The 22304-nt window shown below is 43.4% G+C and overlaps 1 protein-coding gene across 1 annotated transcript in view; it reads left to right on the forward strand.

The window, feature by feature from the left end:
• Positions 1–22304, forward strand: part of LOC307246232 (nck-associated protein 5-like) — a gene marked incomplete at its 5' end in the record, with an annotated part of 177029 nt that overhangs the window by 92117 nt on the left and 62608 nt on the right. The window contains 2 exons of the mRNA XM_080022094.1: positions 6701–6834; positions 20292–20382. Coding sequence (XP_079878220.1) covers positions 6701–6834; positions 20292–20382 — 225 coding nt within the window. The remainder of the gene's footprint in view (positions 1–6700; positions 6835–20291; positions 20383–22304) is intronic.

Below are 22304 nucleotides of genomic sequence, written 5' to 3' on the forward strand. Positions count from 1 at the left end.
TATATGAGATAGTCTAGCCCAAGTTAGTGTCCAACACATCAAAATCTACTGATTTTATACAACTGAATTGTATTAGTGGCCCGGGGAGACTCTTATAGCTCACATTCAGCCACCCACACACTGATGGCCAACATGCTCAGTTTGGGGTTCTGTTTTACTTTTTGAGCCTTTTGGTCGTATTGGAAGATAAAAATCAATCATTAAAATGAAAAGAGTTATTCCACACGGAATCCGCTCTGTTATTTCCTGTAGCGATTCTCAGTTTGCCGTTGCTCCGTTTTCGCACATTCCTCATAAACAGAGCTTCTGGAATCAGCTGTTGTATTTCATGGGGTGCTTTCTGTGGATAAAGAACAGCTTTGGGAGGGGAGGAGGGCGTCCGTACGGGGATCTGGCGCTCTGGGATCATCGCTGCCTCCTGACAGCTGCTCAGAGGAGGTGCGACAGCAGGAGAGCTAGGACGTTGCTCTGTAAAAAAGAGCGTGTTCTGCTGAAAACAAGTAGAGTCAATCAACGGCATCCCATAGTCCTCTACCAAGGGTAAGGAAAACTCCGGGGAAAACATCTTGAGAAGGGACCACAAAGGGGGGGGGGGGGTCCTTCCAGGATACCAGGCTGCATTAGGCTGCTTCCAGCATCAGGACCAGTCCAGGATCCAGCATCAGGACCAGTTCAGGGTTAGGAACTTGCTGTTTTCAGGCTACAGCCTCGTTTCTTGCAGCATTGAGGCCTCGGGTCCTGCCTCTGTGGATCTGGTCTTATCAGGCCTGGGCAGGAGGGGGGTGGGGGCTGCCATCCCTAACACTCAGAGGATGGCGTGGTCTGACAGCATGTCCAAACCCCACCTCCACACCAACCCCTCCATCCACAGTACCCACCCACTCACAGCTCGGCACTAGGGCCTGCACAAGAGTGTGTGTGTGTGCATGTGTACAACATAACCAAAATGTGTGTTTGCATATATCTGTGCATGTATGTGATCTTAGAGCTTAATTGTTTTGAATGTAATTGTCTTTAATTACAGTCGCGCTCATATTATTGCTGTTGTTTTTTGTTGATTTTATATGTTCTTATTTTTTATTTATTTTATACTGTGTGTATATATATATATATATATATATATATATATATTTATTTTTTAACTTTTTATATTAATTGTATTTATTGATTTAGGTTTTAAGGAATATACTTGCTTTTAATTGTATTGAAAATGAGGAGTCTTCCTTCGGGGTAAAGCGGCAATTAATGGATTGATTTATTGATGTGTATGTCCCAGACAATATCTGTGTGTGTGTGCATTAATCTGAGGTTGGTGTGTTTGTTTGACTAAGAACAGTGGGTGTTTGCAGAACTGTGAAATCGCATGTGTGTGCGCATTAGTGACTGTTAATAACTGTGTGTGTGTGTGTGTGTGTGTGTGTGTGTGTGTGTGTGCGCACACGTGCATGTAGATTTGGGGCTGACTGAGTGACTCAGGGCCCGTGGGGGTGGTGGATGATAAAGGGGCCAGTCCTATGATTTAGCATATTCCCGTGGAGAGAGTATTATGGGGTGCATCGCCGGCGGCGCTCCTCCAGAGAAGCTGTGCGCTCTAACGTGCACTCTAACGCAGTGTCGGCCCTCCGTGATAATTGAATTGATGGGGCCCCCGGGGACCCTGATTCCCGGTGACTGACACAGTGTTTGTGTTTCACCATGAAGACACAACGTGAGCACTGAGCAGCTCCAGGGCGCCACTAGGGGTCTGAACACCAGCTGTTTGCACAATGTATTGATCGATTGATTGGTTTTATTAGACAATGTCAGTAAGAGGCCGCTCGGCTGCGACAACAAAAACAACAATTCTCCATTAAAGGCGACTTATTATGCTGCTTTTCAACAAGTTAATATACAATAGGTCTCTTATGTCCCCATAGCGTGTTTTTGAACCCTCCCTCTTGCCAATGTGGTTTGCGCTTTACTTCCAGGTCCCGTTTTCACTCTTCAACTTTCACTGATTTCACCTCATCAGACCACGCCATCAGATTTCACCAAAATCTGTTTCTGAACAAATTTGAGGCGAGAAATAAGCAATCCAGTTGCTGAATCTTCACTTATATTAGATCTACAAGGCCTAATTTAAAAGTTTTCTCCGACTTTTGTTGCCGACACCTCACCAGGACACCGCACCGAGACACCACATGCAGGGATTTTGTTTCATGTAAACTTTGGAAAATAAAATAAAATCAATACATCGACAATAAAAACATGCTTTTTTTTTCATTGGTTTTGTTTGGATAAACTCACACCAGAATTATTTTTTAAATACTTACATTTCAGTCGTTTGCAGTTTCTTCACAGATTTTTAAAAAGATCTGTGCTGGTCTGTGAAACGAACAGAGCAGTTCCTCAGATCGGGGGTGTTTCTTATTCTACTGAGGCACCAAGTGACGTAGGAAGGTATCAAAGATCTGAACGGCTTCTTTTACCACATGTTTTCTGAAGTAGACAGCTCACAAAAAACTGACTGAGTTGTATTATTTCACAGTTTGTGTGTTAGGAGGCCCATCAGAGACCCAAATGTATGTACATAATCATTGAAAAATTTAGTTTTTAATAATTGGTCCCCTTTAAGGTCCTTATCTTCCATCGTGGTCCTTGTGTAGTAGTGAGGTAATTATTTTCCATAAATATTATATTTATACAGAGTAACTTGATCTGCGACATTTTGTGAGAAGTCTGGCCTCGTGGGTCTTTTGAAACCACTGTTGAAGCCACTGTAGAAAGTGTTACCGATGTTCTCATGGTTTCCATGTTTTAGGGTTAGGTGCAGGGTAACGTTAGGGTTAGGAACACAGTGACGCAAGGGTTAGGAACACAGTAAGATTAGGGTTATGAACACAGTGACGTTGGGGATAGGAACAGGGTAACATTAGGGTTAGGAACACAGTGTTAGGGTTGAGAACACAGTGATGTGAGGGTTAGGAACAGTTAGGTGAACGTGATCCCTGCTTGGATGTATCCACATAATGTATATATGTAAGATGTAACAATATATAAACCAAGTCTTATTTGTGCTTTGTACAACCCTTGAAAACTGTGTTTACACACATACACACACATACACAGAACACCCCTAATTCATTTCCAGTCTCAGTAGATGGCGAGTCTCAGAGCGTCATCCGGATTCATCCGGGACGAATACGATTAGAGTCTGATTCTGTCCAATTAGAGAGAAAGAGAGAGGTAGAGGGGGGAGGAGCTTGCCACCAATATCTGAAATTTGTCGAATTATCTATATTTCCAGAATTTCCCCCAAACATCTCATGAACCCCGGTGTCTGGTTCAATTTGTACTTCATAATTTCAAAAATGCACCGATTATAAGTTGCTTTTGACAAAAGCCTCCTCTAAATGACGTAATGTAATGTAATTTTCCGATTTCTTTTTTTTTTTTCAAATTTCAACTCATAAAGCCTCGTTAAACTCACGTTTTTGGTCCATTTTTCATAAAAAAAAAAAAAAATCGATATGCTATAAATGTTCTTCCTCATCTCACCACTGATAGAACATGTGCTGCCGCACAACTGGGACAAATAAATATGTGTCCATTAACATTCAAGATGTTTAAACCATTTCAGATAGAGCTGTATTGTCCCAGTTGGTCTTGTAGTGTTTTTTTCCCCGGGGCAGTGCTGCCCCCTGCCGGTCAGTCCGGGCAGTGCAGCCGTCCACACCCTGGGCCATTCCAGGGGATTATCTCCTCAATCTCTGGATTAACCTCCCACACGCCCTCACAGTTTGTTTAGCGTGTCAACTCTGAGACGTTTTCCCAGGATGTGTTGTGGCATCTCTGAGGAATCTGCTCCCTATACGGTTGTCAGCAGACAAAGTCAAAAGACAGACAGACGATAAATATCAGAAAAGTGAGAAAACAACGCGTGGAATTGCACGTAAAGATACAGTCATGGTGGATTTAACGGATCCAGGGCTTGTAAAAATCCCAAAAATGTGTAGGAAATTAAAACAAAAGGAGAGTGAGGCCTGGTTGGTGGTTCGAGGCCGGGCTCCTGGTACTGGTCCTGTGGGGGAACCAGGCTCCGAATTCACACTATTTAAAGTTTAAATAAAGAAATCCACAGTATAGAAACTTTCAGAAATTTCAGTGGAAAAACTTTTCCCAGAAAAAGGCTTTTAATGTTTTCCGGGTGTGTTTCTGTCTTTGTATGGAAATAATTATAATGTTAAAAAGATTTATGACATTATAATTTAGAATCAGTCTCCTGCTATAAATAAGAGGGGAACACAGAGGGAAGCTGTGAGAAGCAAAGAAACGTTTTACCGTTTTTATTTTTAATGTAGACATTGGCGTCTTGTGGGGAGACGCTCTGGGTTTTGGTGGGAAAATAAAAAAACCTCCTAACGACATAACGATCCGAGTTGTGTCGACAGAAAAACGCTCCTCCATCAAGCTGTTTTTATGACTGTAAACAGTAACAGTTCAGACTGTAGAGAAACTGGCTCAAGGTTCCTTTCCCTTAATGTTTCAGTCACAACCTGATCCTGGTCAAACACGCTTGACGTTTTGTTTGCTTTCGTCCTGTTTTGGTCTCGTTTTACAGTTTATTTTGACTTTGAATGGCCGACATTAAGCCAAAATACGGGCACTTTTAAGACGTCTAGTCACACTAAAAGATAGATTTTTATTTTGTTTAATCGCCAACATTACAAGACTTTTTCTTCGCATTGAATGGTGAAAGTTTAAGCAGCAGTTTCAAGTATAAATTTATGCATTAAACAATGGGGTGAGTGGTGGTGAAGGGTGTATTGAATATTTATAAAATCTTTTCGTGCACAACATGCCACATGTTTTGTGTAGCCAGCCGCACTTCCCTCCTCTTACCGCTAGAGGTCGCCATCACCACAATGCTTGTGTGTGAATCTGATTGGCCGCTAACTCGTCCTCATGGAGACATGTCTGATTCTATCTTATACCTAAGTCTTTGTGGTCTTTCATCGATCATATATTTTATTTTATTACAACTAAATATATATCGCAGCTGCTGCTCATCTTAGAGATGGAGAATCAACGACAAAAGCTGGAGTGAGAAACAGCACAATGCTGTGTTCAGTCTCCGCCTCCCCAGACGGGATTTGTACTGGAGCTTTGTGTCTGAGCTGTGAGGACGATTTTAATTCATCACCGAATGTGTCCAAACCTCTGGAACCATCAGTCGCTTGCTTCCTCTTCCACTTTGTCTGAAAATCCCGGTTCTTCCCCTAAATCGCTCCTTAAAGCGCCGACTCTGAAGCGGGTCCTTTGAAGTGACGGGGCCCGTTGCCTCCGGTTCCTCAGAGAGATAGCAATCCAATTAAGAGAGCAGGAGAAAAAAGTGTTTTTATTTCAGAATAATCCCCAGATAGACCAGCTCGTCTCTAGAGACTTCATAAGTTAATCGCTGTTATCTGGAGTAATGGGGTTTTAAAACCTTCACCTCAAAACCGCTCCACTCAAGATGTGACGAAGGGAGAAGAACCGAGTGGATTCAGCGCCATGACCCCGGAGGTTCAGATAAATGCAGAATATCATCCAGGCTCCGTCTCCTTCGCGTTCACTGCGAGGAGGGGCAGAGAATACCGCCAGCTCCACGGAATATCAGGGGTCGGGAACCATGTCCGACCCCGAGCAAAACAGAGTCGATCGAGAATGAAGAAACGTGGCTCAGGGCTTTCACACCTACGCCACCTTGTGTGTGGAGTTATGGGAAGGATGACATGCAGCCAGACGTTCACTATCACAAAATAACCTCCGGCAGGGAGATCAGGGCTTGTATCTCTCTGGAGGATCCTGATTGGTCAGTAGCAACAACCAGCGCTGATCTGTTACTAGTGACTGTTGTCACAGCATCCACTCCTCCTGGTTCCACGTCCCTCGCGTCACTCTGCGCCATGCTAATGCTAACACCAGCTAGTGGCGCCATCTGGTGGTGCTACATAGACACTATAATGGAAGACACGTGTCCAGTTTAACATTAACAACAGGAAATAGGTTATTATTTTCTCAAATTATAGTTATCAGAGTAAATGGTTTATTCATACCTAGGAATACAGTTCACTCCATTGCTGTGACTATTTTATCAATGGAATCTCAAACTAGACTACTAGTTATAAAACTAGACATACTAGTTATAAAACGAGTTATAGTAGTTCTAAAACAAGTTATACTACAGTAATTATAAAACTAGACATACTAAATAAAAAACGAGTTATTCTAGTGATAAAACTAGACATACAAATTATAAAACTAGACATACTGGTAATATAACTAGATGTACTAGTTATGAAAGCAGACATACCGGTTTTATTACTAGTCATATTAGTTCTAAAATCATTCTCAGTGTATTATTTCATTAATAATAAGTAATTAGCAATATAATGTTTAGCCAGACAGTCAATATCACTAAATAACCTCCTTTAGAGAGAAAGCAGACCTGGTCACCCTGTCAGTTATTTAGAGATCATGACCGTCTGGATGGATGTTAACCTTTACCTAAAACTCCATATACAGTAATATACTGAACAAGCAGACAAACACCAGGATATGTAGTTTAAAGTGATGAAGGGCTGGAAAATAAAGAAAAAAGGTTTTGTCTGGACAGGAGGGTAAACATTTAAATGGTTTAAAGTTTTTTGAAGTTTGTCCATGTGTTTCTGTGTGGCAGCGTGAGAAGCTGATCCTGGAGTTAGAGGAAGAGCGACGGCTGCGACTGGACGTGGAGAAGCGAGTTGACGAGGCCACGCAGGAGTCGCAGCTCGGACCGTGCCACATGGTGTCGCTGCAGCAGAACTTCTCCAGGTAGAGCCACGCCCACTTTCTGGAAGCTTGACATAGTCGCCATGTTTCCGGATCGACGTGGGGGTCATTTTGATGGGTACACAGGGGACATTTCTCATGCCGATGTTATTGATATTTGATTGATTTGTTTCTATAGAATCCACATGGAGCTCCCTCGATGATCTATGAATTAATAATAGATCTGATACTCAAAAATGCATCAAATATGAAATACGGAATGTCTGGACTTTGATTGATAATGTCAGTTTTAACATCAGCACTCTGCTGCGTTTTCGAGATACGGACACTTATTTTTCCTTGAAAAATACGTTTTTGCTCTCACAAATGTTCTTCACTGTGGAGCAGAGGTTTGGGTTTGAGGTCTGGACCAGTATCAGTTCCCTACATCACGGCATATTTCTGGACTCAACTGGACTGAAGAGACTTTCCAGCCGCTTCCAGTGTGTTGTTGAGATTTTCTAAAAGTATGCACTATACCTATACTACACTATATGTGGTTCTTAACATTAGGTCCGGGGACCCCGAGGGGTCCATCCAGAGGTTCCGTTGGGTCCTCAGCAAAATGATTACTCATTAAATTTCTCTGTTATTTCATTGAAATGGTAGAATGTACATTAATGACTGTTTGGACCCTAACTAGAGTAGAGAGACTAAATCAGATCCATCAATAAAAATATTAATCTCAGTTTGGATCCAGAGACTGAATCTGATCAAACGGATCAAACTGAGGCTCCTGGATGTAGAGAAGGTGCAGAACCACTGCTCTATAAAACACCAAGTGGCCCACTCCTAAAGGTAGAGCACCAGCAGCATGTTGCCCGTTTAGATTACTACCAAGTTGAGGAGGTATTTTGTCGTCTAAATGATCTGCCATCGCCTGGTTCAATCATACTCCAGCTCTGTCCATTTGGACCGGAGCATCTTGACTCCACCACTCGACCCCAACATTTTCATTCCCTTATCGTCGCACTTTTTGTCATTATGTAGGATCAATGCAACTTCAGCAGATACAGCTGTTATACCGATGCTTTTCTTTGTGTCCATCTTACACCGATTCAGCTGAGAAGGTTTAAAACAATTTCATCCCTGTGTGTCCAGTAAAGATAATGATGGCCTGTGATCTCAATACAAGGATGGGATCAACTGACCGGGATCAGCCGAGCCCGGTCTTAGCTGAACCACAAACAGACTGAGCGTGATGAAAAAGAGAACAGGGAACATGTGACGGGCAAAGTGATCAGACGCTGCCCTTGCCGTCGCCCTTGTCGACGTCTTCCTCCCCCAGCTCATCCAGTTCATCACATGACCACTGAGGTGTGACGGCGCCACCTGGCGAATCACAAATCCACGGCGGACCACGCCGTGGCAGACTGATAAGGCCGTAATGAGATGATGAAAGTTGGGTGCTCCACTTACGTACAGTCAGAAGATTTCACATTAATGCTTATCCCCTTATTAAGTCGGCACAGAAAAATCCAGCACATTCCATAATGTCCCCCGAGTTTGGATTGAGGAGGTCAGAGCCGCTGGGACGTTCAAGAGCCATTCTGCGGATTTATTACATTCTTAAAAATGTCTTTATTGGTGTTGTAGAGTCTGAACCAAACAGCGTCAGAAACTCATCACCTCACAGCGGTTTGAGCCATTTCATTAAAATTAAAACCTTTAAATAATTAAAAATCATAAATAATGAAGCTCACTCAATTGGTACGACTCGGGGGAAGACAGATAAAACCAGGGAAACCTCTTGGGCGCAGGGAAGCAGCCATGACCCGCTGGGAGAACGGTGCCTTGCTTCATGCGAGGAATAAAGGGATTTGTACCTCATCCGATGGTACAAACACGTAGCACTGGATTTTATTGTATGGAAAGAGCCCCATAACGGGGCAACCAGACCGTACAGTACCAGATGGCTTACAGTGGCCCAAATCTGGTTTGCCCGGGGCCACTGGGCAACCATTACTGTCGTGTTCTGGCAGTAGCATTACAAAGGCAACAACTGTGACCTTTTGATTGGTTATGAAGTACATAACCCCTTGTTTATTCTTTTTATTTACCCTCTGTCTATTTTCTAATGCTTCCTGTTGGGGTTTGTATGAAGATGAATCCCTTGTCTGCATGTATACCTGTCCCAAAAATGAGCTTCTGACTCTGCTTCATGGACGGATGAGATCCCTAATCTGAGTTTTGTGTCGATTTATGATCTAGTCCTGAAAGGATGACCTGAGGTGGCGTCTCTCAGACGGGGCAGCACCGTTCTATGGTTCTAGGAGAGAAAAATTAGATTAATTAAGTTTTTCCTCCTATTGGCTCCTGCTCCAGTCCCCTTGGTGACAGATGAGTGTTGCCATGCTGTGTGTCGTTGGAGATGGATGGTTTTCACCGGGTGACCGCCATGCAGCGACCAGGCCCCAACCAAATCAACTAAAATTCCCTCATGAAACGTGTATCGAAATGAGCCGCTTGCTCAACCCCAACGCCTCCACCCAAAGGGCTTTCCCCATCGTCGCTCGTCGTCATCATGCTGGAATCGCTGCTGTTTCGGCAAACAAAGCTTTGAGAGGGAAACTCTTTTTAGGAAACTCACTTTTTGCTTATTTTACCCAGATTCAGACCAGAAGGTCGATTCCAATTTCAACCCTGTGTCTAGTACAGAGGTAGCGACGGCTGTGTATGCTCCACACAATGGCTGCAGAGGGGATGAACTAGGCTAGCTCCTGTGAAATGACGGAAATAGACCTTCCAGCGTCTTAGAAACTGAGTTATTTAAGGGATACGATTCAAGCAATTTGCTTGAACACAAAACCAGAGATCTTAGTTGTTTAAATGTGGCTACATTCACAAAATGATGGAATTGGTATCAGCCTTCTCTTCTGAGCATGGGTAAGAACGTCAAAGAGCGAATTTACTTCCCAAAACTGGAGAATCCCTTCAATGGGAACTGGGGTGGTTTCCAGTGTTGCCAACTGTTTTCCAATGCAAGTAGCTAGCACTAGCTCCAAAAGTCACTGAAAGTCACCAGATGACGGCATGCGCTCTTTTGCACATTGATGATGTCATCACACATTAATTTGCATAAGGCTTAGTGGTTGTGACAAGAGAGATCACCTTAAGTCATATTAAAGGTAGATAGAGAAATATTTAGACAAATAATCACAAAGTAACTACAGGGACATCCTATATCTGAAGTAAATAAGTTTTAAAAAAATCTATAAAGGGAGGCATTTTTATAGGAACACCCTAATCGAGAGATCTGTAGAGAAAGAGTGAGAGAGAAGCTCAAACAAACTATTTACATATCAAAGAGGGATCAGAGAAAATATTATTCTATCTTGTGTATGTATTATAGAGTGAAATATTTATTATCTAAAACTAGGTATTGATTTATCTATTTATTTATTTATGCAAAACTATTTATGAATCAGTATCAAATTACAATTAAAGAAATGGTGATCAGTGATTGGTCGTTGGGCACTCTGTCTGGCAGGCATGCGCAGCTCAGCTTGTACAGCTCTCTGGCCACGCCCACACCTGCTGACTGCCCAGAGGAGAGGGAGTGATCCGGGCGCTGTTGGCATAAGAGATGATGCATGGGGAGAAACTGCAATATAATATACTTTAATATATTTCTAGCCTTTCCTCAATGGTCTGAAAAGTCACTAAATCTAGTGAGAAAGTCGGCGAGTTGGCAACACTGGTGGCTTCTCTTTCAATTTCACTTGTACACAGCGTCTTCCCTTTCTCACTGGAAAGACTCCGGTACTCTCTGTGGAAATGTTGCTGGGTGCTTGTGTGAATGGGAACGAGCAGGAGAGCGTAAGCGGGCATGGCTGTTCATGTGCACCTGGACGTTGATGGGATTAGCATGCTGTGATGGTGCAGCAGTGGGTGATGCTGTGGGGGCGGCAGATGGACGGGCGCCTTAAGTCTGAATTAGAAGGAAGAGTTGGTCAGCGGGACAAGAATCCCTGACCCAGTGAAGCAGGTTCCACTCTCTTTAAAGTATATACACTTAAACAAGTATCTGCAGTTTCAGATTGTGAAATATCCAAGACAAAAACAGACCAGGATGGAGAAAATTTTAATCAGTACACATAGACAAATAAGGATTTTGTTCCAGAATTTCTTATTTGGACAAGGACGGCAACGACAATGATGTTGCACTTGCATGTTTCTCTGGGGGCAAAATCCTAAGATCTGCAAAGGGTATGTTCACAATTTCACAGTCACCCCATCTGCAGCCATGCACTGATCCAATACAGTTGAAATGAAGAACTGACGTAGCGCTATAAGAAAGCTGGTGTTTAGTGCATTGCTGTGCTTGGTATGTTCTGCAAACGGTCCTTCATCTTTAAATCCAACAGGTACACACACAGTCATTAATATGCACATGGCCACGTTTAAGCCACTTCTCATTCCACTCGTTGCTTTAATCCAGAGTTATTCCTGTCGCCATGGGACTTTGCTCCATATCTGCTGATTGATTTGAGGCTGTAATTTGTCCAGCGTTGGGAACAGAAACCTCAGTCCATCAATGTGTCTTCAGAGATAATACCTGCAAATCATGTTAAGTGGACGTCCAATCTTTTAAATAGACTGAAATCTGTTTGACCCCCGGCGGCGATTGATTTGCGTATAGCTAATTAAGCGGCTGTGGCTTGAATGATGAAAGTGGAATTATAATCAGGCTGCAAACAAGCATAACAGTCCGACCACTGGCAGCTACCGCTTACCCTACAGGCTACCTGCTGGCACAACACAAATGAACATTTCTGACGGAAAATGCTAATTCGGGATTCTAAGGTTTTATGAAGTGTTGGACATCATGCACACACGCGGGCACACGCACCCACCACTACCCCGAGATCAACCTTGCGTGCACATGTTGCTACATGAGCTGCATTTTGTTATTGCCGGTCGCTATTTTTTATTCTTGGTTTGTTTTTTGATGAAACACGAATAACTTGAATAACTCAGCTTTTGTGATACCGGTAGGTTTTTCTTCCTAATTTCACATCTGCAGCAATGCATTGACCATTGATGCTTACACAGTTAGCATGCAGAACTAGGATATCCCTGTAATTGCAATTACAGGGATATCACCCCCCCCTTCCCCTGTCCATAGCATCCTGGGCTAAAGTGGTTCAGAGTTTGGTGAATTCACCCCTACAAACCCCCTCCACCTCTTCCACCCGGCTGGCGGGGTGGGGGGCCGGATGAATCGGGCCCCTGTTCGGTGCGACACATCTGGGACCATTAACATTAGGGAATTTTGGAGGGTGTATTGGGGGGGTGAAATGTCTTTGAAGGCACTTCCTGGTTCCCGCCTTCTGAGGATGACTGTTAAACAGATAATAGGTGTCTGGACTATTTTGGGAACACCTTGTATTTAGCGGCTTTATGAGCCCGTCTCCACCTTTCTCCTCCGAATGTGCTGTTTGAAGTGGTCGTGAAATGACACCCAATTTAACCTAAAATGTTTAGTTATTTGGTTATTTCGCTTTCCTTTAATAAACCGATGACTAGAAGCGCTTTGGCCTAAATCCATTCACTTTTACTCCAGAATACGACCAGTGTAGAGCACAAAGCTGGGTTTGTGTATCAGAATGTGCTCTACAACTAGTTGTAACCGTGTCACTAGAGCACACACACACACACACATACCCATCAAGACACACACGCAATCCGATCCACACACTTCCGCTTCGGATTAAGCACGCTTGCCATCATGTGCATGTTGGAGCCAATTGAGGTCAGATTACAAGCTTTTGTGAAAGTAGGACATCCGTACACAATACCACGGCTCCCTCTGCGCTGTCGATCGCAGCCTGCGGCCAAACGACATGCGCTGTGTGCGCTACATGTGCTGCACGCTGGCCACACGCAGCGAAGCCACGTCCATAAGGTCCCAAGAAGGTGGACAGTCTGCAGGGTTCAAAACGGAAAGTGACCATCAAAAATATACTCGCGGTGACTTATTCCACGACCGACAATAACTTTTAGAAGTACCTGTAAAATTAACCTGGACAGCAGCCTCCACATCTGCCGCACAGCACATTTTGTTGTTAGTGGCAGTCAGAAACCACTAGGGTTGCTGCAAATGTGAAGCAGGTTTTTATCAAGATTATGAATGAGCCGCATCGTCTGACCCTCTGGAAGTCCAGTCTTCTCTGTGACCATCACCAGGTTCAGAGTAGCCGTTACCTCGGTCTGGTTTAATGTCAAGAGGTGCTTGAGCCTGGTCCTGGAATCTCATGTGGTCCTGGTTTGACTGTGTATTTTGACCCGAGTCTTGGTCCATCATCCCTCATCCATCTTCCACTCCTACGTCCCTGGAGGACTCCGGGGGGCGGCTGGGGTTCCTGGTGTGAATAATGGACCTCAACACTGTTATCAACAATTCTATTTCCCATCGGTCTGTTTAGTCCAGGTCTGTCTGTCTGACCATTCTAACATTTGTCTTACTGTCTCTGTCTCTCTTTCCTTTTTGGTGCCCCACCTTTTTCTCTCTTCTCTCTTCACTTAAATTGTCTTTTCTATGTCTTTATCAACATTCTGGTAAAATCCAACAGGTTGATTCACACAGAGGCTTTAGCTTCTTAAAGGCCAAAACTGAACTTGTGTGAAGACTGTCGAGAATATGCTCTCTAGATGTTTCTAAATAAGGTGCGACTGCTAGAGGGTCCAACACGGCTGTGTGTGCAAGTTTCGTGCAGGTTATTTCATTTTGCCACATTTTGTAATAGTTAATTCCTTGTTAAACCAATGGTGTTTCCGCCTTTTCAAGCGGTCAGGGGTAGGGGCAGTACACAGGCTAAAACATAATTTGGCACTGGCATGGTCTGGGTTTAATTTGTGGGCTTTGTGGGACACAGTTCATCCTCAACTGTTCTCCAGTGAATGTTAAAGCATTTAATGTTAAACGGGAAGCTGTTAGTGTTGGAGTTGACGGCCATTCTAACTTTGTTAAGAACATTTAACAGCCCATCATTCATGAAGCTGCTGCTAGTGCTAGTGACTTTCATGTGTGGATGAAATACGTTTCCCCGGACATGCTAACCGCTTTGGCCTTTGCCTCTTTCATCTTCAGAACTTTCCTCCGTCATGTGCATCTTGTTGATGGGGGTCAAGGGTCACGAGTGAGAGTCAGTGGTCACAAGGCCGCGAACCGTTGTAACGCAATCCCGAAGTAACGGTCATGACCCGGCCCGATGGCTTTTACATGGACGGTGGACTAGAGGCCTTTGATCGAGTTCGACCGGGGGAACTCTGGCTTTCCCAATCCAGGACACGACCCTCTTCCCTCTCAGGAAGGGACCTGGCTGCATGCAGAGAGGGGTAGAGTACAGGGAGGTAGAGTACACATAGTGAGTGGGAGGTTTGACATAGAGGTAAGTAGATGTAGAGGAGAGGGTTGCTTTCTAGATGGAAACAGCAAACAAAACAAATTCTCAAAGAGGATCAACAGGGCTTAGTGTGGGGATAACTTTGGCAATAAGCCTGGTGAGCGTGCAGAGGAGGAGAGTTTGCAAGAAAAAAAATTGAGAAATAGATGGGAGATTTCCTTTTCCAGAACTCCAACAGGAGTTTGAATGAAGGGATTGTAGTCGTCAGAGTCATAGTCACACGAGCCTCGCCTCATGGCCTCGTTCAGAAGAAACAGGTGATTGTTCTGCTTCTCGTCTCAGCATCTTGAGGATTGTTGGTTGGTCAAATCTGATTAGCAGAGGTCTGGGATGACAGAGCGTGACCCAAAGCCAAACAGAGAAAGTTTGCCTCAATTTAGCCTTTTGTCGCCTTTAATCTGACGCTGCATTTTGAGTCTTCTTGGAGAGGTCAGACGTGGAGAGATTTGTCTGTTTGCTGATTTAGATTCTGACATTGGATGTTTTTTTTATTCCTCCATTAAACTTGCTATTCATTGCTATTCATTCCCACTTAATGTGACTTCAGTGTTTTTCTGAATAAGGACTTTATTTTGAAAGGCTTTTATTCGTCCCCAAGGTAATTGGGCCAAAAACATTCAGTGACAAGACATTTTATTAGAGTGAAAGCTTCATGTGAAATTGTGCAGCTCGAGGTTGTGGTTTTCGTTTATCGCAGCTGTGACTGAGAGGAGGGTTGAAATATTGAGGGTTTAGGAGAGAACGACCGGCAAAATCACAGCCAGAGGAGTGAAACCTTTACATCAATCCAGATCAAAATAAATACAGATTGTTGTCTATGAGGGAATTAATTGAAATGTGTTTAATTTAGCCCACACAGAGCCGAATGGTGGCTCTATATTGGATGAGGTGGTGCTGCATGTTCTCTTGTCTTGCACAGAAAGTGTTACTTTGCTGAAGCACAAAGCCTCCTAATCCCTGTGAGCTAATAAAGTCGCCCATGTCGGCTTCTCAGCGCACACACACACACACGCCCCCACTGATGGGGTGTGTGCACGTGGTGTTAGCCCTGGTTTCCACATCCTTAGATCCCGCAGCCGGATCTGGGTCTGATCCGGGGCTAACGGCCCTCTCAGCGGGGGTCCTCTGCTTTCGGGTGGAGCTTAACGTGGGACATATGGACATGTGGACCTGTGGACATGTGGGAAAGTACTTGCTCAGATTGCTGTCCTCTGTTCTGGTCGCTGTGGGATAATGAATCACTGGCGACAGGGAGTTTGAAATGAGAGCAGGGGTTGTGCTACCGGGCAGAAAGTCTGTCGATGGGGGGGAAAGCTCCCGGCTGCTGTGACGAGCACATGGCCTAGTTCAGCCCCAGTTCAGCCCACAGAGCCACATCTCAGCCCCAGCGTCTGGGTCAGTAAAGCTCCTGCAGCTGGTGGAAGCTGAACCTCACTGGATGTTCTCACTCGACATGGAGCTTAGGGACGTGTGCACTGTGGTTTTGAGTTTTTTCCGGAAAAGCGGCCTGGTCAAAAGTGGCGGGAAGTTCGGAATGGGGTAAGTCGGAGTGAGTCGGGCTTGTGTGGTTTACTGGTGAGATTGGCTAGAGATTTTTGGAGGAATTTGTTCCCTTTGTTCGCTGGTTTGTTTGGTTTTATTTGGCTCAAAGAGCTGCAGAGCCTTCACTGCAAAGATTTTGACAGGAACACATGGAAAGAAAATGCATTTGAGTTCTGATGGAATTCGATTCGGTGGTGAAATGGACAAACAGGAAGTCAGATAATTAATTAACTAGAATGTCCACTGCACAAGTATGTTAATAATAAATATTTAAAGATATACAGTCATTGTTTCCAAAATGTCTGTTGTTGTTAGAGCTGGATGATATATCGATATAATTGTTACTGTAGATCTGGTCTGGGATTGTGCTTCTGGTAACACGGCAATATAGTTAAATGTCTTTAAGCAACATTGCATAAAGTAATGTATTACATTAAAACGATCTATTACAGTATGTAATGCAGTCTTCTGAACATCACAGACAGTCTGCTGATCTAATCAATGACCAGAATATCCACATTACTAATGACTGGTTCTCAGACACTGTTTTTCTTACGACAGCCCCAATAATAATCATCCCAACCTTGTGATATTTGATGTTGCCAATATCGTCCCTAGCCCTAGTGGTTTCAAAGTATAAATGTAGTTTGCTTTACTTAAAGGTTTCATGTAAATGTCACGACTCCACCTGACGAGAAGTCATTTCCGCAAAACCGAGTTCAGTGTTGATGACAAGTCAAATCTCGTTGACCTCAGATTGATCTGGGTCTAATTGAACTTCCTGGAGCCGTGAGGGTCAGAAGAGTCACAGTTTGCTTTGCTTTAATAGCCAGGACCCCCCCATCCCCCACCATACATGCAAATACTGACACAACATGCAAATACATGCACACACATGTCCCTACACACACACACACACACACACACACACAAACACGCACACACACAGACGCGCATGCACAAACACGCACACATGCGAGCGAGTGCACAAACACACACGCACACTCCCAGTGATGTTTGTTGTAGGGCATAAACAAGCTCTTTGAGATGAATTACCCTGAGAGGAGTGGTTTGGTCCGATATAAAACAGAATGTTGTGTTTGTCCATTCCATCCATCAGAAAGCATTTAGGATTCTGTCCTGAATGTTAAGAAGGGGTTTGGTAAACATAGCCCATGGTGATAGCACATTTCAAAGTCATTACAAAAAGAGATTGTTTGGCTCGACACTTTGATCCATCGAGTTGTCCACAACGTCTTCTTTCCTTGGAAAGAAAGTAGGAATGGACAAAATTGTACCTTTAAAACTGAATTAACAAGCTGACACATCTTCTCGAGGCTCCCTGAGGAAATCCACCACTTTCATCAATATTTAGATGAAAATATACCATGTACATTTTTTTATTTGTCTCTATTTAGAGGTAATGAGAATGTTTATCCGTCTTTTCATCCGTGTCAACATGTGGCGAAATATAAAGCTTGATGTCGTGCAGCGTGGTTATAAATACGTGTTTGTTCAAGCCCTGGCAGTAAAACTCTGGCCTGTTGTCAACTCCAAGCTGTAGTTTTGTTCTTGTAGAGCAATTTGTGCAGCGCAGCAAAGTAAATAAGAAGCTTCGGGTAATTACTTCCAATAATCACATGTGATGGAGCGCTGATTACAACCAGCAGCACACAACTCCACGCTAATTAGAACAGTAATGATTCATCTTTTAAGGTGCTTAACGACGAGGCAGTGAGAACAAGTGCTGTTTATTGGGGGGATGGGTTAGAGCTGCTGGTGTGAAACTCTGGTTACTGGTTGAGGGAGATTGTTACAGTAATACAAGTTTCCTCTGAAAATAAATCACTGGAGCTCGGCGGACTCCCTTGTTCCGACACAGACTCATTAATCTATAGCACGTATTGAGGCCTATAGAGAAAAAAGATACAGTAGAATAGAGTGAGGTAGAGTGGAAGTGGAGTAGAGTGGCGATAGAGTATAGGTAGAGTAGAGGGACAATAGAGGTAGTGTGGAGTTTAGGTAGAGGAAGAGTAGAGGTAAAGGTAGAATGTAGAATGGAGGTAGAGTTGATGGAGGTAGAGGAGAAGAAGTGGTATTTATAGGGAGGTAGAGGTAGATCCTGGTCCTTCTGGTCAGCTTGCTACGGACCACCCGCGGCCCCCCAACAAAGACCCTGCATCTTCCTGGGGAGGTGGTCCCACATCTGCCAGCGCTGCCACAGCGTTTCTTTGAAATGGAAATGGGACAGAGAGTGAGACGCTCCCTGGTTCTACCTAGAGCTACAAAGGCTCTCTGTCCTCCAGGTGGAGCGTTGGGACAGATGGGTGCAGATCCAGAACTTGCTGGGGGTCCACCCAAGACCCCCCTTCAGTCATAAAGTTACATATTTTTAGAGTATTTTTAGAACTGCTGGAAGTTTGATTTTCTGTGTGGCTGCGATTGTTTATGCTTATATTTCAACTGCAATTTTCGCTGACATATTTGTAACTTTTATTTATTCAGGGAAATCTATACCTTTATCCTACATAAATTTCACTCATTATGTCTTAGAGGCTGCACAGTGGAACTACTCTAGCGACAGAGAAGGAAAACAAATCTCTGTCATCTCCCAAATAACTGGTCTCAAAAGAGACAGGCTTTGCTTCTCATCAATTCCTCTAAGGCTGTGGTTCTCAGATGGGGGTCCATGTCCCCCAGGACGGGGACACAACAGAGCTTCAGGGGGGATGCCGGAGAAGTTGTACAAGTGTCATCAAGTGATTCCAAATGAATGTTTCACAACTTCATTCTCCAACATGATCTTCCGAGATCGCTGGTTTGTTTCAGCAGCTTATTCTTTTATTACCAGCAGTGTTTGCTGGTAGTAGCGACAGTAACCAAGGTCAGGCTTAAACCACGCTCAGCCAAGTGTAGCTGAAGGTGAATCACAAAGCAAAAAGGCCTGTGTCCCGCCTGAATAGTGGCAATTTAGTGGTATGTAAGCTCTGGATTTGGCACCATTACCTCCTCATACAGTATATGTACTTTCATGTAGATGTACTGTATGTAGAGGGATTTTGCAGCCAGTAGAGGGATTTCCAGTGTTTGTAGGGGTGGTCTTCAGTGCCCATCAGCCCTGATCCCTCATGTCAGATAGCCCCTTACCTCCTGACTCCTCCTCAGCTCTTCTCTGCAGGAGAGGTTACGCTGATTGAAGCCGCCGACTAAAGTGGAGCAGTCTGCCGGCGTGGTGCTATGGTTCTCTGGGCATTTAGGGCCTGATTACCACCGGCTTTGATGCCTGAGGGAGGCGGACATATGGTCCCTCCCCAGCCCCCCACCCACCCAGAACCCAGACCCGGATTAGAACCACAACCCAGCAACCCAAGATGGAGAGTGGAGAGCGACCAGGGAACAGGAATACTGTGAAGTCCAAAAACTAGAAGAAAATGTGAAAAAGTTCACCAGTCATTTTTCCCACTGATAATGGTTATTTCTTAAATAACTTCTTTCCGAAACTCAGATTCCTCAACTCTTTGTTTTTAATCAGTGCTCTGTGATCGAGTGTGGTTGAAATCAGCGCTCTCTGACTTTCTGTTCCTGTGTGACTTGGTGGGGACTGGGTGTCTGAGGACTTTGTGAGCACTTTATCTGCAGCTTCAAACAAACGCTAAGCGCTCAGCAGAGGTTTCAAGGTTTTCAGGGACAGCTGTGACTTATTCAGATGAAAATAGGATGAGACAGGTTCTCCTCTGCTTCAGCTCCTATTGTTGTGAGAAGGCCACAGTGTCAAGGTTAAAGTCACACAATGTTTGACTCTGTGTGATTGCACTTTTCTGCCTAATAACACACACACACACACACACACACACACACACACACACACACACACACACCCATATACATTTCCAATGTATATACATATGACTTATTTATTCACACACTTCTGTACTTGTGTCCTACAGTAGACTATAGAATTAATAATAAAAAAAAAGAACAATTAAATAAATATACATAATGTACACGAGTGATAACATGCAGTCGTGTATGTGTGTGTATATATATATATATATATATATATATATATATATATATATATATATATATATATATATATATAGTATCCAACGTATTATCCCAGGTATTATTCCAGGTCTCTTGGGTATTACAGGTATTATTCCAGGTATTATTCTCGGTATCTTGGGTATTCCAGGTATTATTTCACGCATCTTAGTATTTCAGGTATTTTATGTGTTCCAGGTATCATCCAAGGTATTATTCCAGGTATTCAAGGTATTCTAGATATTATTCGAAGTCTCTTGGGTATTTATGGTATTATTCTAGGTCTCTTGGGTATTCATAGTATTATTCCAGGTCTCTTGGGTATTCCAGGTATTATCACAGGTCTCTTGAGTATTCCTGGTATTATTCTAGGTCTCTTGGGTATTCCAGGTTGTATTCCAGGTATCTTGGGTATTCCAGGTGTTATTCCAGGTATCCAAACCTTGCCCTCCCTCTTTCTTCCAGGATGGAAGAGACAGTGAGGTCGCTGCTGCAGAACCAGGGTGTCCTGGAGCAGACGGCCGTGGACACGGTGGACATCATGAAAGCCTACAAGGTAAGCAAGCAACGCCAAGAAAATACCTTTCACCTCCAAATGACAAAAAACATTTCTCCAAACAGCAGACACCGCATGGGGCCATTTCATATTTGAGTGATATATTTTTTTGTAAAATTATAGTTTAATTTGATTGAAATATAAAATAATTTCTATATAATCCATGTGGAGCTCCCTCCGTGCTCTATGATTGAATAGATGTTGCCAAAACTCAAATTCTCATGAAACAGTTTCCCATCACACCATGTGGAATATCTGCACTTTGACCTTTTAATGTTAGTTTTAATGTTGTTCAGTAGGATTTTTATTCAGCCTCAAGAGTATGAGAATAAATTCTCAAACTCTGTAATTACTGTTGTCACAAGAATTTGGGACCTAAAAACTGGCTTAAAGGCCCCAAAACATTAAGAACCCCTGTATCAAATAATGTACTTGAATTTAATTATATTTATAGATACCCTTAAGAACTTGTAAGAACAAACATGACAGTTAAATATAAGAATGATAGAACGGTAGAAGAAGAAGATGGATGGGATGATAAAACGATAGATGGATAGAACTATAGATAGATAGACGGACCGATCAATCTTCTGTGCAGTTAAAATAATCATCAATGATAATGGCTCTATCTGACTCCATGCATCATTTCGATGTGAATGAGCTTAATTGGATTCACGACAGGAAGTTTCTAATGACGACGATGCCAAAGGGAAATATGAAGAACAGAAGCATCGTACCAGTAAAACGCTGGTGTCATAGAACTCCTGCATTCCAATCGTCAGGCATTGACCCCCAGACGCCGTGGGTGTCGGATAACGCAACACAGTGTCGGGCGTTTTCAGAAATATGTACATTTATTAGATGAAAGGTCAAGACCTGGTTGAGGCAGAAATCCACTCTGCTGAGGTGCACATGTACTGTATATGGGTATTTCTGAAAACACATTTTTTCCCCCCTCACCTAAAAAAAATTAAATAAAAATCCTGTCCACACCAATAGTGTTTTTGTAAATATCTCCGCCCACAAGAGAACTCAAAAAACGATTGAAAGCACTCACATAAACATGCCAGGCCAGTAGGTGGCAATAAGGTGGTAGGTGTCAAATACCACAGAAGAACATTAGGAGAACACCATGCGATTGGCGTACTTTAAACTGCAGACGGAGAGGTGGATTAAGAACTGTTGGACGTTTTCTGTATTCTGTAGGGCTGTCAACATTGACCAAAGATCACATTTGAATATTCCTTCTGAAAAAACACATGAGTGTGAATATATTCAAATCTATTACAATTTTTCAAATGTGTGTGTGTGGGGGGGGGATCAGCTCTGATCAGAGCGATCTTTGCTCCAAACAAAGATAATAAAAAGTGTGTTTTTATTCATGATGTATTTAGATGTATTTAATTTACTCAATTCCCTGCTGCTGTAGCAGATCACAGATCTGCAACCCGTGTTCTCAAGGGGCGGTGACAAATGCACCGCAGCCCGGTGGTTTGGCACCGCTGCACTAGAGGATGTTCCAACTCTGTCGGTGATGGTCAGCCGGCTTGGGAACGTATACCTCGGGTACGGTGACCAGACATCACAGTTTGTCCGGGATTGTCCCGATTTAAGCTGTGTGTCGCGAATCCCGACAAATATCTGTAAAACACTAAAATGTCCAGGTTTTCAACATTCACTCCAAAACTTTCCCAGTTTTCACTACAGTTAAAATACTAGTACGACTACTACTACTACTACTACTACTACTACTACTAATAATAATAATAATAATAATAATAATTGTCCCCCATCCTGATGAAAGCGCTTATGGTGTGTGGATAAGCACATACATGAACGTGTGTTACACTTAAGGGTCCCAGTTTGGGGGTTAGAAAATGTGGTCACCCTAAATAAAACCCAACAGCACTAGCCGCACGTTA

Source organism: Zeus faber (genome assembly GCF_960531495.2).
Source record: "Zeus faber genome assembly, chromosome: 2".
Taxonomy (NCBI): Eukaryota; Metazoa; Chordata; class Actinopteri; order Zeiformes; family Zeidae; genus Zeus; species Zeus faber.